This window comes from Podarcis liolepis (assembly GCF_965112155.1).
Source record: "Podarcis liolepis genome assembly, chromosome: 12".
In the NCBI taxonomy this organism is placed as follows: domain Eukaryota; kingdom Metazoa; phylum Chordata; class Lepidosauria; order Squamata; family Lacertidae; genus Podarcis; species Podarcis liolepis.
The window spans coordinates 2,176,153-2,195,660 of NC_139563.1; the positions used below are offsets into that span (position 1 = coordinate 2,176,153).

Here is a 19,508-nt window from a genome sequence, read left to right on the forward strand (position 1 = left end):
TCCAGTCCTCTTTTATTTTATTTTTTAAATAATTTTTTAAATTTGGTTTTATAATTTACATTTCTATTCAAACAGTAGTCCTAATCATAAACATATAGAATTCCCTGAATCCTTAGCCTTCCCTCCACCCTTCCATGGGTTCCACTGTCAATCTTTTTGAACGGCATCATATAATATTCTCCATTTTTTCTTAGAATTCCATACACTGAAACAGAGGTAGGTTAGGTAGGTCAGGCTGAGAGTGAGCGACCGGCCCACAACATCACTCGGTGAGCTTCATGGCCAAGCATGGGGATTTGATTTTTTTTGCCAATGGTTTCTTCTATTTTTTAAAAAAATTAACAAATTTACCAAATTTTTAACAAACTCATAACAAATCGAGCAAATTTAATACTACCCCTCCCCCCAGAAATCAACTTCCCGCCAACTTCTTAGATGTTTCCATAATTAACCCTTATTGCTGCTTATATTTCATAGTTGTCTCTAATTCACATTCCATTTTTCCCTTTCACCGTAATCCATCAGCTGTTCATTTGTTAATTCCTGCTCGTACATTAGTTAACATTTCCAATATTATCAGGTGAGGATTACGCATCCATTTATCATACCACATTAATTAATTAATTGTTATGTCTGAAATGAAACTTTATTTTCCCTCCAACTGCGTATATAAAAGCCCAATAATCCCATCTCTGTAGTTGTGGGGTCTCTCTCTCTGGTCCTAGACCCGCACTCATTTCCTATGATTCCCCCTCTCCCCAGCTGTGGGGTATTGATTTACTAGATGGGAGATATGCAGATGTGTAAACATTGCCTTGTGTAACCTGCCAGCCCATTACACTGGAAATGAATGCCTTGAAACAGACAGACATTATAATTTGGCAGTGAAAACTTCACTATGCGGAACGTTATTTCAGCACTGCTCTCTCTCTCTTTTTTTGTAATTTTTTTATTTGATTTAAAAGATATATAAAACAATGTAAAATCCGAATCAAGTTTACTCTGAATCTCCTGACTTCCCCCCGTCCCTTCCATGGGTCCTTATGATAACATTTACAACTGCATATCAAAATTTATTTTTTAAAAAATCCTTCTAAATTATCCATACTTTCCGTTGCTTTCCAAGTGTTTCCTCTGATTACGTCCAACTTGTGCCTCCGCTTTCCGATGGGTTCTCCGTTAGGGGGCACCTACGCTTACTTCTGAGTAGACATGAATGAGCTTGCACTGCAAGTCGCTTGCGGATCTTAGGGAAGCAAATACTTGCAGGTGCAGCAGGAAGACCCTTCAGCTCACGCCGGCCCGTGTCTCTTGTTGTTCTTTTCAGGATCCGCCCCCTCAAGCGCTCTGGCCTGGGGCAGCTGCCCCAAGCGGAACGGGCGGCATTTCTGCCTCTCCAAGTTCGGTGCTCAGAGGCTGAGCAATTCCAGCTCCCCCAAGAGTGGGGTGAAAAGGTCGCTGGGGGCAGGTGAGTCCCCAAAGGGCAGCCGTGAATCGGGAAGCATGAGAAGCTGCAGCCTTTGTAGCCTCGGCAGATATCGCAGTCCTGTCGATCATTTCTCAGTTGTGTCTGCTGGTAGGATATTGCCCATCTTGGATGGAAAAGCAAGGAGGGCTGGCTGAGGTTGACGGGAACTGTAAATTAAAAAATCTGGGGGTTCGGGATATATGCATAGTGTGCACACATAGTTAGGTCAGGAGACGAGCAAGCAACTTCTGTTTATTTCGTTCTTCAATAATAATAATAATAATAATAAAATTTATTTACACCCCGCCCTCCCCAGCCACGACCAATAATAAAAATGTTGCTTAAAATACAACTTAAAAACAAGATTAAAATACAACATTAAAACATTAAGATGCAGCCTCTTCACAGGAGGAGAAAGGGAAAAAGAAAGAGGGGGAGGGAATCAAATTGATTCTAAGCCAAAGGCCAGGCGGAACAACTCTGTCTTACAGGCCCTGCAGAAAGAAATCAGATCCCGCAGGGCCTGGGTCTCATGAGACAGAGCGTTCCACCAGGCCGGAGCCATCACTGAAAAGGCCCTGGCTCTGGTGGAAGCCAATCTAACTTCCTTAGGGCCCTAAGGGTGTTGCTATTTATGGACCTTAAGGTCCTCCGCGGGGCAGACCGGGAGAGGCGGTCCCGTAGGTATGAGGGTCCTAGGCCGTGATTTTTATGGATTTTTATATTATCCTTCATCAAAAGATAGTTGAAACCAGCAAAACAATAGCACCCCTATCCAAATAGTATTATTTATGAATCACTTCCTGTAAACCAGTGTTTCCCAAACCTGACCCTCCAGCTTTTTGGACTACAGCTCCCATCATCCTAGCTAACAGGACCAGTGGTCAGGGATGATGGGAGTTGTAGTCCAAAAACAGCCAGAGACCCAAGTTTGGAAAATGCTGCTGCAAATCATCTTGAAGCGACCAGACAGTGAAAATATCAGCAATGCACACTGTTATGAATATTCCGCATATAAAAGCATCCCTGATCTAAAACATCACAAGATGGTGAGCAGAATTTCCAGAACCCTCGGTTAGGCTGAATGTTAAGTGCGGCACTTGGGCTGAAGAAGACGGGTTCTGGATGCATATTTCACAATTGGGGTTACACCCAACCACACCAGAACATAGCGGAGGAAAAGATCTAGGAAGAAGAAACTGAGGGCCGTTTCTTACATGCTTTTTTTAAATCCTCCAATTGCAGCACAGGGAGGTGAAACTCCAGGGACCTCGTCCTACAGCTGCAAACTGCAAGGCGATGCCGAGACAGGAAATCTGCGCAAGAAGAGGTGTCTCAGTGTCGACCCGAATCCGGTCCTCTGCACCTGGGGGAACGGGAATCCTCAGGAACGCCGCCCTGAGGTTGAAGACGGCATAGGTCCGGCGCTGTCGAAGAAGCTGGACCGCCTTTCTGCGGACATGAGCGCCGTCTGCCGGGACGTCTCCCGCCTGCAGAGCCACGTGGACCGCTTGGAGCAGGATGCCCGGGGCTGGGTCCTGGAGCTGGCGGCGCTGCGCATGGAGAACCACAGCCTGAGCGAGTGTGTGCGGCGCATGGAGGGGCGCTTCCGCGCTCTGGAGAACCGCTCCCGCCGCAACAACCTGCGCGTCCTCGGCCTGCCGGAGGGGAGCGAAGGCAGTGACCCAGTCGCCTTCTTGCAGAAGACTCTGCCCACCCTGCTGGGCCTGCCCCTGGAAGCCCCGCCCCTGGAGATCGAGAGCGCCCGCCGGGTGCAAGGGGGCGCGTCCTGGGACCCCAGCGGCAGGCCCCGGCCCCTGGTGCTCCAGCTCCTGCGCTCAGGAGACAGGGCGGCCATTTTGCAGGCGGCCCGCGGGAGGCCCCTCAGCTACTCCGGCGCGCAGATCACCATCTTGCCGGACTTCTGCTCCTCGCTTTCACAACGCAGGAGGGTTCCCTTTGGGACGTTCCGGAGGGCCCGGTGGGCGGCGGACCTCTGCTTTGGCTCCCGGCACCCCTCCTGCTGCTATGCCTGGGCGCCGGGCCTGCGGGAGCCTCTGGCTGGCTCGGGGGCCCAGAGGGGCGAGAGAGAAAGCCGGCTTCCCAGAGGGGTGGGGAACTGGGGCACGGAAACCTCACCCGGCCCGGGGCATCGTGGGGGGTGCCACTCCACAGGGAGCTGCGAGCAGCACAATGACAACCCCTGACACGGTTCTTGGCAGAGGGTGGCAACGGTTGGCTTGCTCCTCCTGCCCTTTGCTCTGGGTGGGTCCTGTCCTCAGGCGGCGGACGCTGCAGGGGCAGGCGGCAAACTATTGGTGGCTGTGCATCTTGCCCTTCACCCCTCCAGCTGGTCAGGCTCAGCTGCCAGCCCACTTGGCTGCTGTGGGCGCCATTTTGCCTCCTGGGTCCTTCCCCACATTCCTGCCCCTGCTTCTTCGTCAGTTCTCCTGAGCTGCTTGGCAAAATCTTTTGGACGCCAATCATGCTTAGGTCTGTCGTCTTGAGGGTGCCCCGTTGTGGTTTCTCAGGCTGAGAATGCCCCCCCCCCTAAATACATCATCCATACAAGATACGACAGCCCAGACACACCGAGGAGGGTTTGTGGGGGCACCGCCTTGCTGTGGGGGCTGAGCTCTCGTCCTCTTAACCAGTGTGAGAGCCGGTGTGGTGTAGTGGTTAAAAGCGGTAGACTCGTAATCTGGTGAACCGGGTTCGATTCCCTGCTCCTCCACTTGCAGCTGCTGGGTGACCTTGGGCTAGTCACGCTTCTCTGAAGTCTCTCAGCCCCACTCACCTCACAGAGTGTTTGTTGTGGGGGAGGAAGGGAAAGGAGAATGTGAGCCGCTTTGAGACTCCTTAAAGGGAGTGAAAGGCGGGATATCAAATCCAAACTCCTCTTCTTCTTCTTCTTCTTCTTCTTCTTCTTCTTCTTCTTCTTCTTCTTCTTCTTCTTCTTCTTCTTCCTCCTCCTCCTCCTCCTCCTCCTCCTCCTCCTCCTCCTCCTCCTCCTCTTCAGGCTCAGTGAAGCCCTTTCTTTGTGTTTATATTCAAGACCTTTTGGTCTGGGCAGGCCTCGGCTGGCTGGCGACAATTCAGGGTCAATGTGTGTTTTTAAAACGTGTTGCTTTTATATTTTTCAAAGAACCAATATTTTATATGGGTATTTTGCTTCTAGGTGTGGTTGTTAACATGCCCGCCCAGAGCCTTTGTGGAGAGGGGTGGCTATAAATATGAATATGAAAGAAATGAACTTGAATAATAAAGAAATGAAGTTGGGGAAATAGCTGTGCCTCTTGGAAGGGTTATTTTCGAGGGCGTGTGCAGCTTCTCGGTGGCTCGTAGGTGTTTGTTTGATTGTTGAAATATTTTATTTATTTTCATCATTAAAAATTTACATGCAAACAGTTTGTGTAACCATTTTGTGAGATTCTCTGCATGAAAATTGTGGAGAATGTCCTGATACGTAGTTTTAAGTTCTGTTTTAAGGAGCCATGTAGAGGATGGGGGGGGGGCAGTCACGAGGCTCATGGGTGTTTTGGGTCAGGTGTGGGGAACCTTTGGCCCTCCAGATGTTTCTGAACTACAACTCCCATCAGGCCTGGCAAGTAGGAATAATGGGAGCTTTAGTTCAGCAACATCTGGAGGGCCAAAGGTTCCCCCCACAGAGAACTTCTCTTCCTGGGCGTTCCACTTGATTTCAGTTGAGAACTAATTCCAGGGGACTGAAGCAGCAACACTAGAAGCCCGATTTCTAGTAGCACCATAGAATTTTAGAGTTGGAAGGGACCTCAAGGGTCATCTATCCCAACCCCCTGCAATGCAGGAACCCCACCTAAACGAAGGGCATGAGCTGCCCTCAGCTGCGCCCTCTCCGAGCAGCGCAGTTGATGGGCACCGATAGGGGAAATGAGCAGTGACTCCGGTAGAGGCGTCAACCTTTTCGCCTGATTCTTCCGCCTCAAACCTCAGCTTCCTATTACAGCAGGCCAAACCAAAAGACAATAAAAAACCCCTCACATGGGACAGAGTTGCTCCCCGATCGCCAGCCCTGGAGTTCTGACGACCCCCTTTGCTTACTGAATCTCTGCATCCTGTCTGAAGTTTAAAGTGCAGGACGATTGTCAAGGAAAATGTGTTGGCAGCCAGTCCCGGGATCTTCTCCGCAGGCACCCAGTTCCCCCAAGTGGAACTAAAGTGGTTTTCTGCTGGTCTTCAGCCTCAAGTGCCGTGAGATAATAGGAGCAGACACAGACCCCCCCACCCCGCCTGTTGTGCCAGGCAATTTCCTGGCTTGGACACATCATTGGAGAGGCGTTTTGGACACCCTTGTGTTCCCCTGAGGCAGTCCTGCAAACCAGAGATCACCTCCATGGTGCTGTTTGTGGGGGGAAACGGAACCCCAGAATTTCCAGCTCCACCAGGCAAAGATCACCCCAACAGGTGATTGGGCTACGCCATATTGATGGATACAGATGACAAAGAGTTCTTCAGAAAAACCTTGCTGCTTCATCTTAGGCCACATTCACACCATATGTTTAAAGTTCTAGGATACACCTTTAAACGGTCATAAGAGCATAAGGATCAGGGCTGCAAGAACACAAAAAAAAGAATGGCAATGCAAATTATTTAGTTATATTGAATTGGCTGAATTGATAGAGTCTATTGGGGGTCAGCCCAAGCAAAAATTCTAAAAAGAATGGGGGAAATATAGAGAATACCTTAAAAAGCAGTGCCCTCAAATTAATACTTGGACTTGTTTCGATTAACTTCTGCAAAACAAATTATGGCGTAAAAGTTAAAAACAGAAAAAAGGGGTAAGAAAGAAAATGGAAATGGTTTACCAAAAATACAAATAGAACCGTGCTGAGGATGAAGGAAGTCAATTGAAAGAAAATAAGAACTGAAATGTGGTATATACATATTGTTTATTATTCGTTTTGTATAAGTTTCTGTATATTACTTTGATAATTGTTTTTTCATTTTCATTTTTTTTGTTTTTCTTTATTTTTATTATTTTTATGTTTAGTTGTATGAGTGTGTGCGTTTGTGTTGTAAAATAAAATTTAATAAACAATTATATATACATATATATAAAAAGAACATAAGGATCAGGCCAGTGGCTCACCCAGTCCATCTTCCTGTCCTCAGAATGACCAACCAGATACCTGTAGGAAACACACAAGCAGGATTCGAACACAAGAGCCCTCTCCCTTCCTACGGTTTCCAGCAACTGGGAATCAGAAGCATCACTGTCTCTGACTCGGGAGGCTGAGCAGAGCCACCAGGGCTAGGGTCCATCCATAGCTCTCTCCTCTTCCATGAATGGCTTCCCCCGAAGAATTGTGGGTTCTGAGAGGGATTGTGAAACCCCTATTCCCTTCCCAGAGTTGGGAGTTGACTGTTTATGAGCAAAAGCCGGATCTGGACAGGAGCGTCAGGCCGAATGAGCACAGCCACTCAGCTCTGGCAGGTCTTGTCCCCGTGAAGCAGCTGCTGAGATCGGAGGACCCTGCCACCACACAGGGAAGACTGCGCCTGCATGTGCCAACCTCTCCTCCGCCCTGTTCATGCCTCTCCTAGTTCTGGGAGACAAGGCAGGAGGAGAGCTTGTCACAGCAGCAGGAGGAGACACACGTGACTCTGCACCAGCCAGACCCATCTCTGCCTCTTGGTCTCCCGCCTCTCCTGCTTCAGCTTCTGCTTCTAATTCTGGACTTCTCTCTGCCACAGACTCTCCCCGCTCACTAAGCCCTGTTGCCTCTTCAGCTTCCGATACCTCCTCCTCTCCCTATGACCACTCTTCGTCATCCCACCACCAATCCCTGGGATCTGAGCCTTCTCCCTCGGGGGGTTCCCCAGCTGGTTCCTCCCCCCATTCCTCTGTGTCCAACCAGGCCATGGCACCCGATATATACTTTGATTGGCAGCAGCTGAGAAAGGGTCGTTCTTCTCACCTGCCAGCTGAGACTCTTTTCTCCAGGTAAGCTGGGAACTGATCCTGGGACCCATATTAAGGAATATGGGAATCTGCCTTATACCGAGTCAGATGCCACCAGTCCCCCAAGCTAACTATTGTCTACACTGACAGGCAACAGCTCTCCAGGATTTCAGACATGAGCCTTTCCCAACCCTACTGGGAGATTCCAGCAGGATTTGAACCTACATGCAAAGCAGATACTCTACCCCTGAGCTACAGCTGAAGAGAGATGGCGCTTCTCTGCTGCCCCTTGACAGGTCACCCCTGTTTCTGAGTTTCCCAAGAGGCCTGTGCAGACACAGGGGCGGCCATGTTTTTCTGGATGTAGTTACAAGGCTGCTGTAACATTTGACTCTACCAAAGATCTCATTCGGGGCACTGATTCTTAGAGGTTGACTCTGCAAAGTCTGGACTGCTCTCTGCCACAGACTCCTCCCGCTCACTAAACCCTGTTGCCTCTTCAGATTCCAACACCTCCTCTTCCGTCTTCTCCCTCTGACCACCCATCATCATCCCACCACCCCTCCCTGGGCTCTGAGCTTTCTTCCCTGGGGGAGGGGGTTTCCCATCCCTCTGCATCCATGTCAGGTGTGCGTGCAGGAGCCAGGCCCTGTGACCAGGACTGGGGCCTTCCTAAGTTTGTTCTGAAGAGGCAAGGTGTGGCCTCACAGGTGAGGCCGATTGGTAACTCACAGCACCTGGCGGCAAGAGCCGGGAAGGGATATAAGGTCAGCATTTCCCTTCAGCTCTTTGCCACAGCAACACGCTCCCTGCCTTGCTGCAGTTGACTCCTTGATCCTCGGACCCCTGTCTTCGTGACTCCTTACTCCTTGATCCTCCGACCCCTGCCTTCGTGACTCCTTGATCCTTGGACCCCTGCCTTTGTGACTCCTTGCTTCTTGACCCTTGGCTTCTTGACTCCCAGCTCTCTGACCCTTGGACTCTTGGCTTCCCGACTCCTGGCTTCTGGACTCCCGTTCCTGCTCCCACCCCGCCATCTTGTCCCCGGTCCTGACGTCCCCAGCCGGGACTTCGATCGCCCATGAACCAGACCATGACAATCCAACCCATCGGTGTCATCTCATAGATGCTTTAGTTGAGACTCCTGCATCACCGGCGGTTGGACTAGACCCTTGGGGGTGGGGGTCTCTTCCAATTCGACCATTCTATGATTTTATTATCCCCTCTGGGAATTGTCGCTTGGTGTGGGGAATAAAGCTCTTCTAACAGAGGGACGCGGGTGGCGCTGTGGGTTAAACCACAGAGCCTAGGACTTGCTGATCAGAAGGTCGGTGGTTTGAATCCCCGCGACGGGGTGAGCTCCCGTTGCTCAGTCCCAGCTCCTGCCAACCTAGCAGTTCGAAAGCACGTCAAAGTGCAAGTAGATAAATGGGTATTGCTCCGGCGGGAAGGTAAACGGAGTTTCCGTGCGCTGCTCTGGTTTCGCCAGGAGCGGCTTAGTCATGCTGGCTATGTGACCCGGAAGCTGTACACCGGCTCCCTCAGCCAGTAAAGCGAGATGAGCGCTGCAACCCCAGAGTCGGCTACAACTGGACCTAATGGTTAGGGGTCCCTTTACCCTTTTAACAACTGCCCCCGTTAAATATCTAGTCCTGGATCACTTCCTCAGCCTGTCTCCTGCCTCTTTTCTCTGAGGAAGGACAGCTGTAACCTTTTCCAACAAGCCACAACTCATCAGAGGCCTTTTGGCTCTCTAGATGACTTGCTTTGCCTCCTCGGGGCTTGCTTGGTGCTGCCAGACCTGTTTTCACTTTCTGCACTCCTGGATATGAAAATTGGAGATGGACAGGTTGGCTCATTCAGACCATGGGGAGGAATAAAACCCCAAAGCGCCCCCCCCCCCGCTATTGTCTTTAGTTGCACCAGGAAAAATGCCACGTCCTGGAGGCAGTAAATTCTGAATATGGTGGAAGCTCAGTTTTCAAACGTAATCTGTCAGAAAATTCAAGTGAGAAAATTGGAAAACACGCAGCGGAAGCCATTCGACTTTTGAGACATGTTTGAAAATGGAAGCATTTACTTCTGGGTTTTTTGCATTTAGGCTCCGAAACGTTCGTCAATGGAGTCATTCGAGAACCGAGATTCTACTGTACTTCTTGCTGGAAAAGGAAGGCGGGAAGGGAGGGAGGGAGGGAGGAAGGACAGTTACATGCATGTGAGGCGAGGAAGAGGTGACCTGTTAGAAGTTCATAATCGAAACAGGAGAGAATCTGTACCGAGTGGAACCCACAGAGAAGATGGAAATGATGCCTTCCCTAAGCTCAAGGGAGGCAAGAGAGTCCACAATGAAATCTCTGCCATTTGGCCATTTGCCATTTACCAGGAACCAACTATCCTGAGAGGGAACGTTCTGACACGGAGGAGCCTTCACAGAATGTTGCAGCACGATTGCTGACATGATCGAGGCCTTGTCAACCGATGACGTCTGTGCTCAGAGAAAATGCACTGGCTGCCTATTTGCTACTGGGCCAAGTTCAAGGTATTATTACATACCCCTCAACTGTCCCGGAAAAACCAGGACATCCTGTCACCCCCCCCCCGAAAAAACATGGGGATTTTGGCCGCCGCAATCTCATGCCATGATTTCACCATTTTATCCCAGAGCCGTGGTTTCATAGAGCACCCCTAAAACATGTGTTTTTGGGTGTCGTGCCCTGCCAAGCACGTTTTTTGGGGGGGGCGGTTTGCAATCTCATGGAAGATGGTGTCCCAGTTTTTTATCGCGACATGTTGGAGGGTATACCATTAGTATACAACTTGGGACCAATTTACCTGCAAAATCACTTTACCCTGGAGGCTCCCATTCAGCCGCTTTGAGTGGCGGAATTGGCCCTGTTATCATTTCCACATGACCCCCGTTCCTCATTTGTAAGAACTCAGATCTTTTACTGTCGCAGCACTAAAACACTTTGGAACTCCCTTCCTATTGATACCAGCCAGGTGCCTTCACTGTACTCTTTTTCGGCGCCTCCTATAAAACTTCTTTGTTTGGCCAAGCCTACCAAGGTGCGTCATTAGATAACGTTCTACTTATAAGACCCCCCCCCCCAGTAGTTTTATTTGATCTGTTTCTGGTATCTGGCATGATTGTGGCCATTATATGTATTACAGCATGAACAAACAGTCAAAAGTTCCAAAGACCAGCATTTTGCAACGATGGCGTTTTCGCCCTGATACCTTTAAGCCTACAAAAAAAAAGGCAGATTTCTTGATGTACATAGCAAAATCAAAGCCTTTCAGAGTTAAATGTGACTTTCATTTCCCCCCTGGCCATTCTTAATTTCTTTGTCCATTTTCCCACTAAAGCAATGCTCCATATTTTGCTGAACCAGCAAGCTTTTGTAACTGCCTTTCATATCTCCTGAATTGTGCAATGCTCAGCCTCACTGCTGCTAGCTTTGCTTTTTAAACCTATGTTGTTCCAGGGGGAAATGTTCAATACCGCTAGTTTGGGTGGGGGTCTGGCTCTATATTTCCCCTCCAGATGTTTTGGAGTAGAGTTCCCATCAACCCCAACCAGAAACTGGAACGCCCGCGGCAACACGAGAGCAGGGCCTTTTCTGCAGTGGCTCCCCGTTTGGGGAATGCTCTCCCCAGGGAGGTTTGTCTGGCTCCTTCATTATACAGTGATACCCCGGGTTAAGTACTTAATTCGTTCTGGAGGTCCGTTCTTAACCTGAAACTGTTCTTAACCTGAAGCACTACTTTAGCTAATGGGGCCCCCTGCTGCCGCCGTGCTGCCGGAGCATGATTTCTGTTCTCATCCTGAAGCAAAGTTCTTAACCCGAGGTAATATTTCCGGGTTAGCGGAGTCTGCAACCTGAAGCATATGTAACCCAAGGTACCACTGTATACTTTTAAGCATCACATAGATGGCTGATAGAGTGATTTAGGGCATTTGAATACTTTCAGTACTTTCCCTTGGTACAATAGGGTCCATGTTTTGTAACTCTGTCTTGTTTAACCATAAATAGCTCCAGTCACTGCCTTCCATGCCTGTGGTTTATTTACTTTGGTTTTATATTATGTTTATTTTTGTTCAACGCTTTGACTTTTCGCAGTATATAAATACTAAAGAAAGAAAGAAAGAAAGAAAGAAAGAAAGAAAGAAAGAAAGAAAGAAAGAACGAACTGTGGAGCTCAACAGGTGGGGGCGAGTTGTTAAGTTGTTTTTGCTAACAGGTCCTCATGGCAGAGATTTCCCGCTTGTCCAACCCCCCTCAAATTTACTGGAAATGAAGAGTCAAGGTCCAGGGCCAGAGAAAGAGGGAGGGACATTCCTGGACTCCTCATGTCCACGTCTCTCCAGCTTTAGGCTCTGAAAACAGAGTCAAACTGGCAACCATGAAGACGTTTTGGCTGGTCCTGGGCTCTCTCTTCGCCTTTGCAGCTGCTGGCACAGGGCAGGTGAGCTTATTTTTTGCAATGCTCTTATTCCTCTTAACGTATTTTAAATGTATGCACACAGAGAACAGAAAGCAGACAGAGAAAAGTTTCCCTTTCTCTCTTTTTAGTTTAGAGATAAGGAGAGGAAGAGGCGACATTGTAAAATCATGGAGAAAACTTCTCCTCCTCTCTCAAAAGACTAGAACCCGTAGGCGCCGAACGGAAGGTTGGAAGATTCAGAATGGACTAAAGGACATTCTTCTTCATGCAGCAGATAGTTAAACTACGGAACTCCTTGCCACAACAGGCAGCGATGGCCATCAACTTGGATGGCTTTACAAGAACCTAGAAAAGACCACGGTCAAGATAATATTCCATCATTTTTATAATATTTTTATTAGTTTTCAACCACGATCCAATAATAGCCTCATTATAACAATTCCAATTTATAATACAATTCGTAATACCAGTCATTCAACCAAATTATATAATTTAGATGAGGTGCCCCCCCGCATGATAGAGTTGATGGTTTGATGATTTTCTTTATTTCTGTGTTCCAAAATCTGATTAATTTCAATCACATTCCAGTCATAATAATAATCCCTTATGCAACAACTGCAATATTAACAGCTTCCCTTTGTATTGACACATTAAATGATTTGTAAAACTGCAAGTGAGGCACTCCAACTACATCCTTGCTCTTCCTGTGTGTGGCATTTATTCTGTCCGTGGTGCTGCTTCCAGATAATATTTCATCTTAGACACCTATGAGAATACATAATGGCAAAAATGGCGGCATCCATCAGGGTCTGCTCCAATAAAAAATTCTATACAGAATAGGAATGCATAGGGGAATACATGAAGAAATATGGTGTTAAAGCAGAACTCTTCATAGGCAATTGTTAAGCATGTAAGGACAAAAGAAGTAATTATAATTTATTAGTTTTCATGTTATTTTATTTTGTTAAAGCAACTAGAAAAAAATATTATGTTGGGAAAGATCTCACACAGGAAGCAGTGGGGAGGGGGGGAGGGTTAGGTTGAATTTGGGAAATAAAATAATAAACGGGACAGCAAAGGATATAATAGATTCTTATAGAATAGTAATATTTTGTAACAAGAAGAGAAGTTCAAAAGGGGAAGTAAATGTATTTTTAGTATTTTCATTATTGTAATAGTTATTATTATTTCTTATTAGCAGAAGGCAATGTTAACTTGGACTTCTTCGTTTTGCTGTCTGTATAATTTTCTTAAGTCAATTAAAAGAGAGAGAGAGAGAGAGAATACATAATACACGAAGTGCATTTGACAAAAAACGCTTTATTCCTGCCTTGCAAGGGGTGGGGCAGGAGAGGGCTCTCGTGGTCGAATCCTGATTGTGGGGTTCTCATAAGCTCCTGGCTGCTGTGAGAGCAGGATACTGGGCCCAGTGGGTCCCTGGACCGATTCAGCAGCCAGACGTTCCTTATTCTCTTAGTTCCAAACCAAAAGAAATTCTGGGTTCTCAGCCGTGGAAGTTGTGCCTTCCAGTTCTGAGAGTGGCATCAGTTGTGGTTTCTCAGCGAAGAAGAGGCGAAAACACTCTGCGCGTGCTCCGATGCCCTTTATACTGTTACCGGTTCTTCCTTGGTTTGAGCCCCAACGCAGCCAATATGACCTGCGAGTCTGAGCCCATCCTAAAACACAGCGAAGAATCCATCTGACGTCAGAATGTTGCCTCTGTCTGGGTGACTCTCTGGTTTCCCAGATCCTGCCCCATGCCAGATTCCCAGAAGGCCCAGGAGCCGGGAGGGAGAGGACTGACTGTCCATCACCTCTTCTGATATGTACCTGACACTGCCGCTGCCTGCAGGGCTTGTGCAATAACACACACCTTCTTCCAGGAACTCTGGACAGCAATTCGTGAAATTTGGATGCAAAGGAGCCCCATAGCCAGACCCCAATGAAAGGCAAACACCATAGGCTCTTCTGTTGAACGATCATGTCAACACCCACCCACAACGAAGCAGCAGAAATTGTTTCTTTTTTTCCTTTTTGCTAAAATCTCATCTTTTTCTTTCTTTTCAAGTTTATACATTTCACTAATTTTCATTAATTTTACAATCATCTTGACATTTTGACTTCCTTCCCCCTCTTTCCTTAAATTTATTTTTAACATCTTCTGCATATCCAAATTTAATTTGCTCATTTATTCATCGTCTTTAAATATATACTCCTATGAAACTGCAGGTTATTACAATAAACCTGCCAGTGTTTTTATCTGTTTATAATTTATCTGTAAATATTGAACAAACCATTTTTACTCTTTTATTTAAAAAATGTTATCTTGATTTCTTACTCTTCTGGTAAGTTTCGCCATTTATGCATATTCCATAAGTTTTTGTATCCATTCTTCCTTTGCTGGGACTTCTGCTTCATTCCACTTTGGGGCAAGAAACATTCTTGCCACTGTACATGAAACATGGATAAGTTTCTATGCATTTTAGGTAGTTCTGTAATTCTATAATTCCCAAAAGAAAGGCTTCTGGTTGTTCTTTACAAAGGTTATTTTAAACATCCTTTTCGTTTCATTATATATCATTTCCCAGTAAGCTTTGACCTTACTACAAGACCACCACATATGATAAAAAGAACCTTCTTTCTCTTTACATTTCCAACACTTACTTGAATTACATTTATAGATTTTTGCCAATTTACTCAGTGTTAGATGCCATTGATATATCTTTTTCATATAATTTTCTCTTAAACCATAACATGCTGTAAATTTTATATCCATATTCAACAATCGTTCCCATGCTTCCGTGTCTATATCTTGACCAATATCTATTGCCCAATATATCACGTACTTGTTCATCCTTTGTCTCCCAGCAGATACTGGTTTCACCCTTCTGCCATTCCTTCTTTTTTCCGGACCCCAAGTACAGAATCACAGATTAGGATGATGCACTTTGTGTCTCCATGTCCAGAATGAACCACCAGCAAGACCACCCCCAACTAGGGGCGCCAAGGGGTCTTGTGCCCCCCCCAAAAAAAATTCAGGGAAGCGCTGCCCACTGGCAAACCCACCACAGCCGCACCCCTCACAGGCCGCTTCAAGGTTGTGCGGGGAAAACCGCAAAGCCCATCCATCATGTGCGCAACATCTCGGCATGCCACAAGGCACAGGCCGTCGACAGGCCTCTCCTCCACCCTCTTTTAATACCCAACGGTCATTTGCACCTCCTGCGCCCCAGTGCCACCCCCTTAGTGCTTCCCCCCCAAGTAATCCCATTCCCCATGATTTAATAAATCACATGAAACAATTGAGATCCATTGTAGGCTTTTATTAGGTCCCATCATGCTCATCGTCTCAACAGATTCCGCACTGGGTTGATATATATTGCTTGATTAACCTCTTTTTAAGAGCAGTTTGCAAGAGATGAAACAATAAATTAATCAACAAATCCACGATGGGAGTTGAAAACATGCAGAAAGTTAAATACTAAAAGAAGGCCTGAAAGAAACACGGACCTTCTAAGCATCTGGACAGGCTTGTCCAAAAAAGAATGTTTTAAGCAGGTGCCGAAAAGGTGTTTGGTTGGCATCAAGAGGCAGGGAGTTCCACAGGCTTCGTGCTGCTTTCAAATGTGGGGGCAAGTTGGTGCGCCTGCCCCCTAGACTAAATCCTAGCCTCGTTGCTGCACAGCTTTGTCTGACGGCAACCAAGTCTAGCCAATCGGCACTCGGCGCTGCCAGATTCTCCTTGACACAGGGGGAGCCGGTGGCTTCTGGGTTTGTGTCTCCAGAGATTGTGAATCCACAGCAGGGCCATCCCTGAAAGGAGAGAAGATGGAGGACTGCTGGAGCCTCTTGGGAAAAGCTTCCTTTTCTCCCACAACCGAGCTTGGTCTCAGTATTATACAAGGTTGAACGGCAATGCCCTGTTGTGCGACTGTCCGGCATTCCCCATTTCACTCCTTCTGCAGGAGGCTTCCAAGAGAAACGTCCGATCGGTGGAGGACATCTTGCCAAGTCGCCAGGTATGTCTGGAGCTGTGGGGGCTGGAAGGTGGGGGGCAGAGGGAGCCCCCTGCCTTGTCCGGAGACCCCTCACTCCCTTGCCAGAAAAGCCCCCTTGATATCCACTGGGTCAGCTTCACAATCCGGCAGCCCAAGGAGATGGCCTGGAAACATTGCCCCGTCCCTGACTCTGTTTTGGCCCCAGGGCGGAGATTTCTCTCTGCCTCTTCCTGCAAGAGCCATGGGCTGGCTGGGAACAGGGGCGGCACTTTGATGCTCTTTTTCCTCCGTGAACAGGCTTGGAGTGAAGATTGGCCGTGGTACTGCCCCGGTTGCTTCACAGCTATTAATAAGGTAAGCAAAACGTTTTCCACAGAGAGGAGGAGAGGTGCAGGGCTGGTCTCTGAGCTGCTCCTCTGTGGACACAGAGACGGACTGGCAGCTAGTGGATTTGAAAAGGTAAATGAAGGAAGAGTCATAGAAATACAGCAGTACCTTAGTTCTCAAACTTAATGCATTGTGGAAGTCCATTCCAAAACCAAAGCGTTCCAAAAGCAAGGCGTGTTTTCCCGTTGAAAGCAATGCAAAACTGATTAATCCGTTCCAGACTTTTAAAAACCACCCCATAAGCAGCAATTGAACATGAATTTTACAATCTAACGAGACCATTGATCCATAAAATGAAAGTAATAAACAATGTACAACTCGGGTGGCGCTGTGGGTTAAACCACAGGGCCTAGGACTTGCCGATCAGAAGGTCGGCGGTTTGAATCCCTGCGACAGGGTGAGCTCCCGTTGCTCGGTCCCTGCTCCTGCCAACCTAGCAGTTTGAAAGCACCTCAAAGTGCAAGTAGATAAGTAGGTACCGCTCCGGCGGGAAGGTAAACGGCGTTTTCGTGCCCTGTTCTGGTTCGCCAGAAGCGGCTTAGTCATGCTGGCCACATGACCCGGAAGCTGTACGCCGGCTCCCTCGGCCAATAAAGTAAGATGAGCGCCGCAACCCCAGAGTCGGCCATGACTGGACCTAATGGTCAGGGGTCCCTTTACCTTTAACTTTACAGTCACACAATCAATCAGTAGCTGAACTGGGTTCCACACAGTCACAAAAACGAAAAGAAAAAGGCACAAAAACACAGAACAGATAGCAAAAACAGACAGACCTCAGTGTAACACTCAAAATGAAGAATGTTTGTCTTCCAAAATTGTCCGCAAACCGAAACACTTACTTCTGGGTTTGCAGCTTTTGGTTTCCAAGTTGTTTGAGTACCAAGGCGTTTGAGAACCAAGGTACCACTGTAATGGGGGGAAAGATTCCAGTCTGGGCAGATGCTCTTTTGCAGAGCTCATACCTCTTTCTCAAATGCCAATTCTTCAGGGTTTTAATGGGGGCTTTGGGAAATATCCCCTGTGGGCGGGGAATGGCTATGTGACTGCCACCCAAGCTAGCCAATCAGCGCTCTGCACAGCCAGCTGCTCCTTGGCAAACGAGGAAGCGCCCGCTTCTGGCTTTGCGTCTTAACCCACAGCTGGTTTGCTGGACAGAAGATGGACAGCTGTGGGGTGGGGGGGTCCTCTCTCAGGATATGCTCTCTTCCGTCCACCCCTCCACTTGGCCTAAGCATTATGCCATATTGAATTGCAGCGCCCTGCGAAGACAGAAGAGCCGCTTTTATACGACCCAGCTCGCTTTCAGATTCATATACCCACCTTGCCAACACTGGATCCAAACCCGCAGGTACGTCTGGCCCTGGGGTGTTGGAGAAGGAATCCCTGTCTTGTCGGGAGTCCAGCCTAAGAGATGTTTGCCCAGCTTGGCAAGGCTCTCATTGACGGGTGAAATAGGAGTCCTTGTGGGACTGAAGGCAAGGAGGGATTATTCCAGGTTGAGGTGATGGCAAATCTGAGCCTTCCAGAGGCTGCAGGAGAGAGTAAGGACTCATCCCGCCCTCTGTTTGTGGCACACTTCCTGTTGTTGTTTAGTCGTTTTGTCGTGTCCGACTCTTCGTGACCCCCTGGACCAGAGCACGCCAGGCCCTCCTGTCTTCCACTGCCTCCCGCAGTTTGGTCAGACTCATGCTGGTAGCTTCCAAAATATAGCTGATGGTTTCCAAAAGATAAAGATAACAAATCCATGATGGGCTTGAAAACATGCGGAATGTTAAATACTAAAAGAAGGCCTGAAAGAAACACGGACCTTCTAAGCATCTGGACAGGCTTGTCCAAAAAAGAATGTTTTAAGCAGGTGCCAAAAAGGTGTTTGGTTGGCATCAAGAGGCAGGGAGTTCCGCAAGCTCCGTGCTGTTTTCAAATGTGGGGGCAAGTTGGTGCGCCTGCCCCCCAGACTAAATCCTAGCCTCGTTGCTGCACAGCTTTGTCTGACGGCAACCAAGGCTAGATGACTGGCACTCGGCGCTGCCAGATTCTCCTTGACACAGGGGGAGCCGGTGGCTTCTGGGTTTGTGTCTCCAGAGATTGTGAATCCACAGCAGGGCCATCCCTGAAAGGAGAGAAGATGGAGGACTGGTGGAGCCTCTTGGGAAAAGCTTTCTTTTCTCCCACAACCGAGCTTGGTCTCAGTATTATACAAGGTTGAACGGCAATGCCCTGTTGTGCGACTGTCCGGCATTCCCCATTTCACTCCTTCTGCAGGAGGCTTCCAAGAGAAACGTCCGATCGGTGGAGGACACCTTGCCACGTCGCCAGGTATGTCTGGAGCTGTGGGGGCTGGAAGGTGGGGGGCAGAGGGAGCCCCCTGCCTTGTCCGGAGACCCCTCACTCCCTTGCCAGAAAAGCCCCCTTGATATCCACTGGGTCAGCTTCACAGTCCGGCAGCCCAAGGAGATGATCTGGAAACATTGCCCCGTCCCTGACTCTCTTTTGGCCCCAGGGCGGAGATTTCTCTCTGCCTGTTCCTGCAAGAGCCATGGGCTGCCTGGGAACAGGGGCGGCACTTTGATGCTCTTTTTCCTCTGTGAACAGGATTGGAGATGGAGGTTCTGCCCCGGTTGCTTCACAGCTATGAGTCAGGTAAGCACAAAAGTTTTCCACGGAGAGGAGGAGAGTTGCAGGGCTGGTCTCTGAGCTGCTCCTCTGTGGACACAGAGACGGACTGGCAGCTAGTGGATTTGAAAAGGTAAATGAAGGAAGAGTCATAGAAATACAGCAGTACCTTAGTTTTCAAACTTAATCCATTCCAGAAGTCCGTTCCAAAACCAAAGCATTCCAAAAGCAAGGCGCGTTTTCCAATTGAAAGCAATGCAAAGCCGATTAATCCATTCCAGACTTTAAAAATCCTCCCCTAAAACAGTAATTTAACATGAATTTTACAATCTAACGAGACCATTGATCCATAAAATGAAAGTAATAAACAATGTACAACGCGGGTGGCGCTGTGGGTTAAACCACAGGGCCTAGGACTTGCCGATCAGAAGGTCGGCGGTTTGAATCCCTGCGACAGGGTGAGCTCCCGTTGCTCGGTCCCTGCTCCTGCCAACCTAGCAGTTTGAAAGCACCTCAAAGTGCAAGTAGATAAGTAGGTACCGCTCCGGCGGGAAGGTAAACAGCGTTTCCGTGCGCTGCTCTGATTTGCCAGAAGCGGCTTAGTCATGCTGGCCACATGACCCGGAAGCTGTACACCGGCTCCCTCTGCCAATAA

The 19,508-nt window shown here is 48.1% G+C and overlaps 2 protein-coding genes across 7 annotated transcripts in view; both read left to right on the forward strand.

Moving 5' to 3' along the window:
• KRBA1 (KRAB-A domain containing 1) overlaps positions 1–4,926 on the forward strand; it is a 56,399-nt gene extending 51,473 nt beyond the window's left edge. For all 3 annotated transcript variants that reach the window (XM_083466598.1, XM_083466599.1, XM_083466600.1), the window contains exons 22-23: positions 1,328–1,468; positions 2,714–4,926. In XM_083466598.1, coding sequence (XP_083322724.1) covers positions 1,328–1,468; positions 2,714–3,675 — 1,103 coding nt within the window. In that variant the 3' untranslated portion in view covers positions 3,676–4,926. The remainder of the gene's footprint in view (positions 1–1,327; positions 1,469–2,713) is intronic.
• Positions 4,927–11,607: 6,681 nt separating this feature from the next.
• LOC310689448 (uncharacterized protein) overlaps positions 11,608–19,508 on the forward strand; it is a 34,197-nt gene continuing 26,296 nt past the window's right edge. For 3 of the 4 annotated variants that reach the window (XM_083467187.1, XM_083467189.1, XM_083467188.1), the window contains exons 1-3: positions 11,608–11,876; positions 15,821–15,874; positions 16,151–16,207. In XM_083467187.1, coding sequence (XP_083323313.1) covers positions 11,814–11,876; positions 15,821–15,874; positions 16,151–16,207 — 174 coding nt within the window. In that variant the 5' untranslated portion in view covers positions 11,608–11,813. Of the gene's footprint in view, positions 11,877–15,820; positions 15,875–16,150; positions 16,208–17,495; positions 17,589–19,508 lie in introns of all 4 variants that reach the window. The other variant, XM_083467186.1, reaches the window with a different exon arrangement.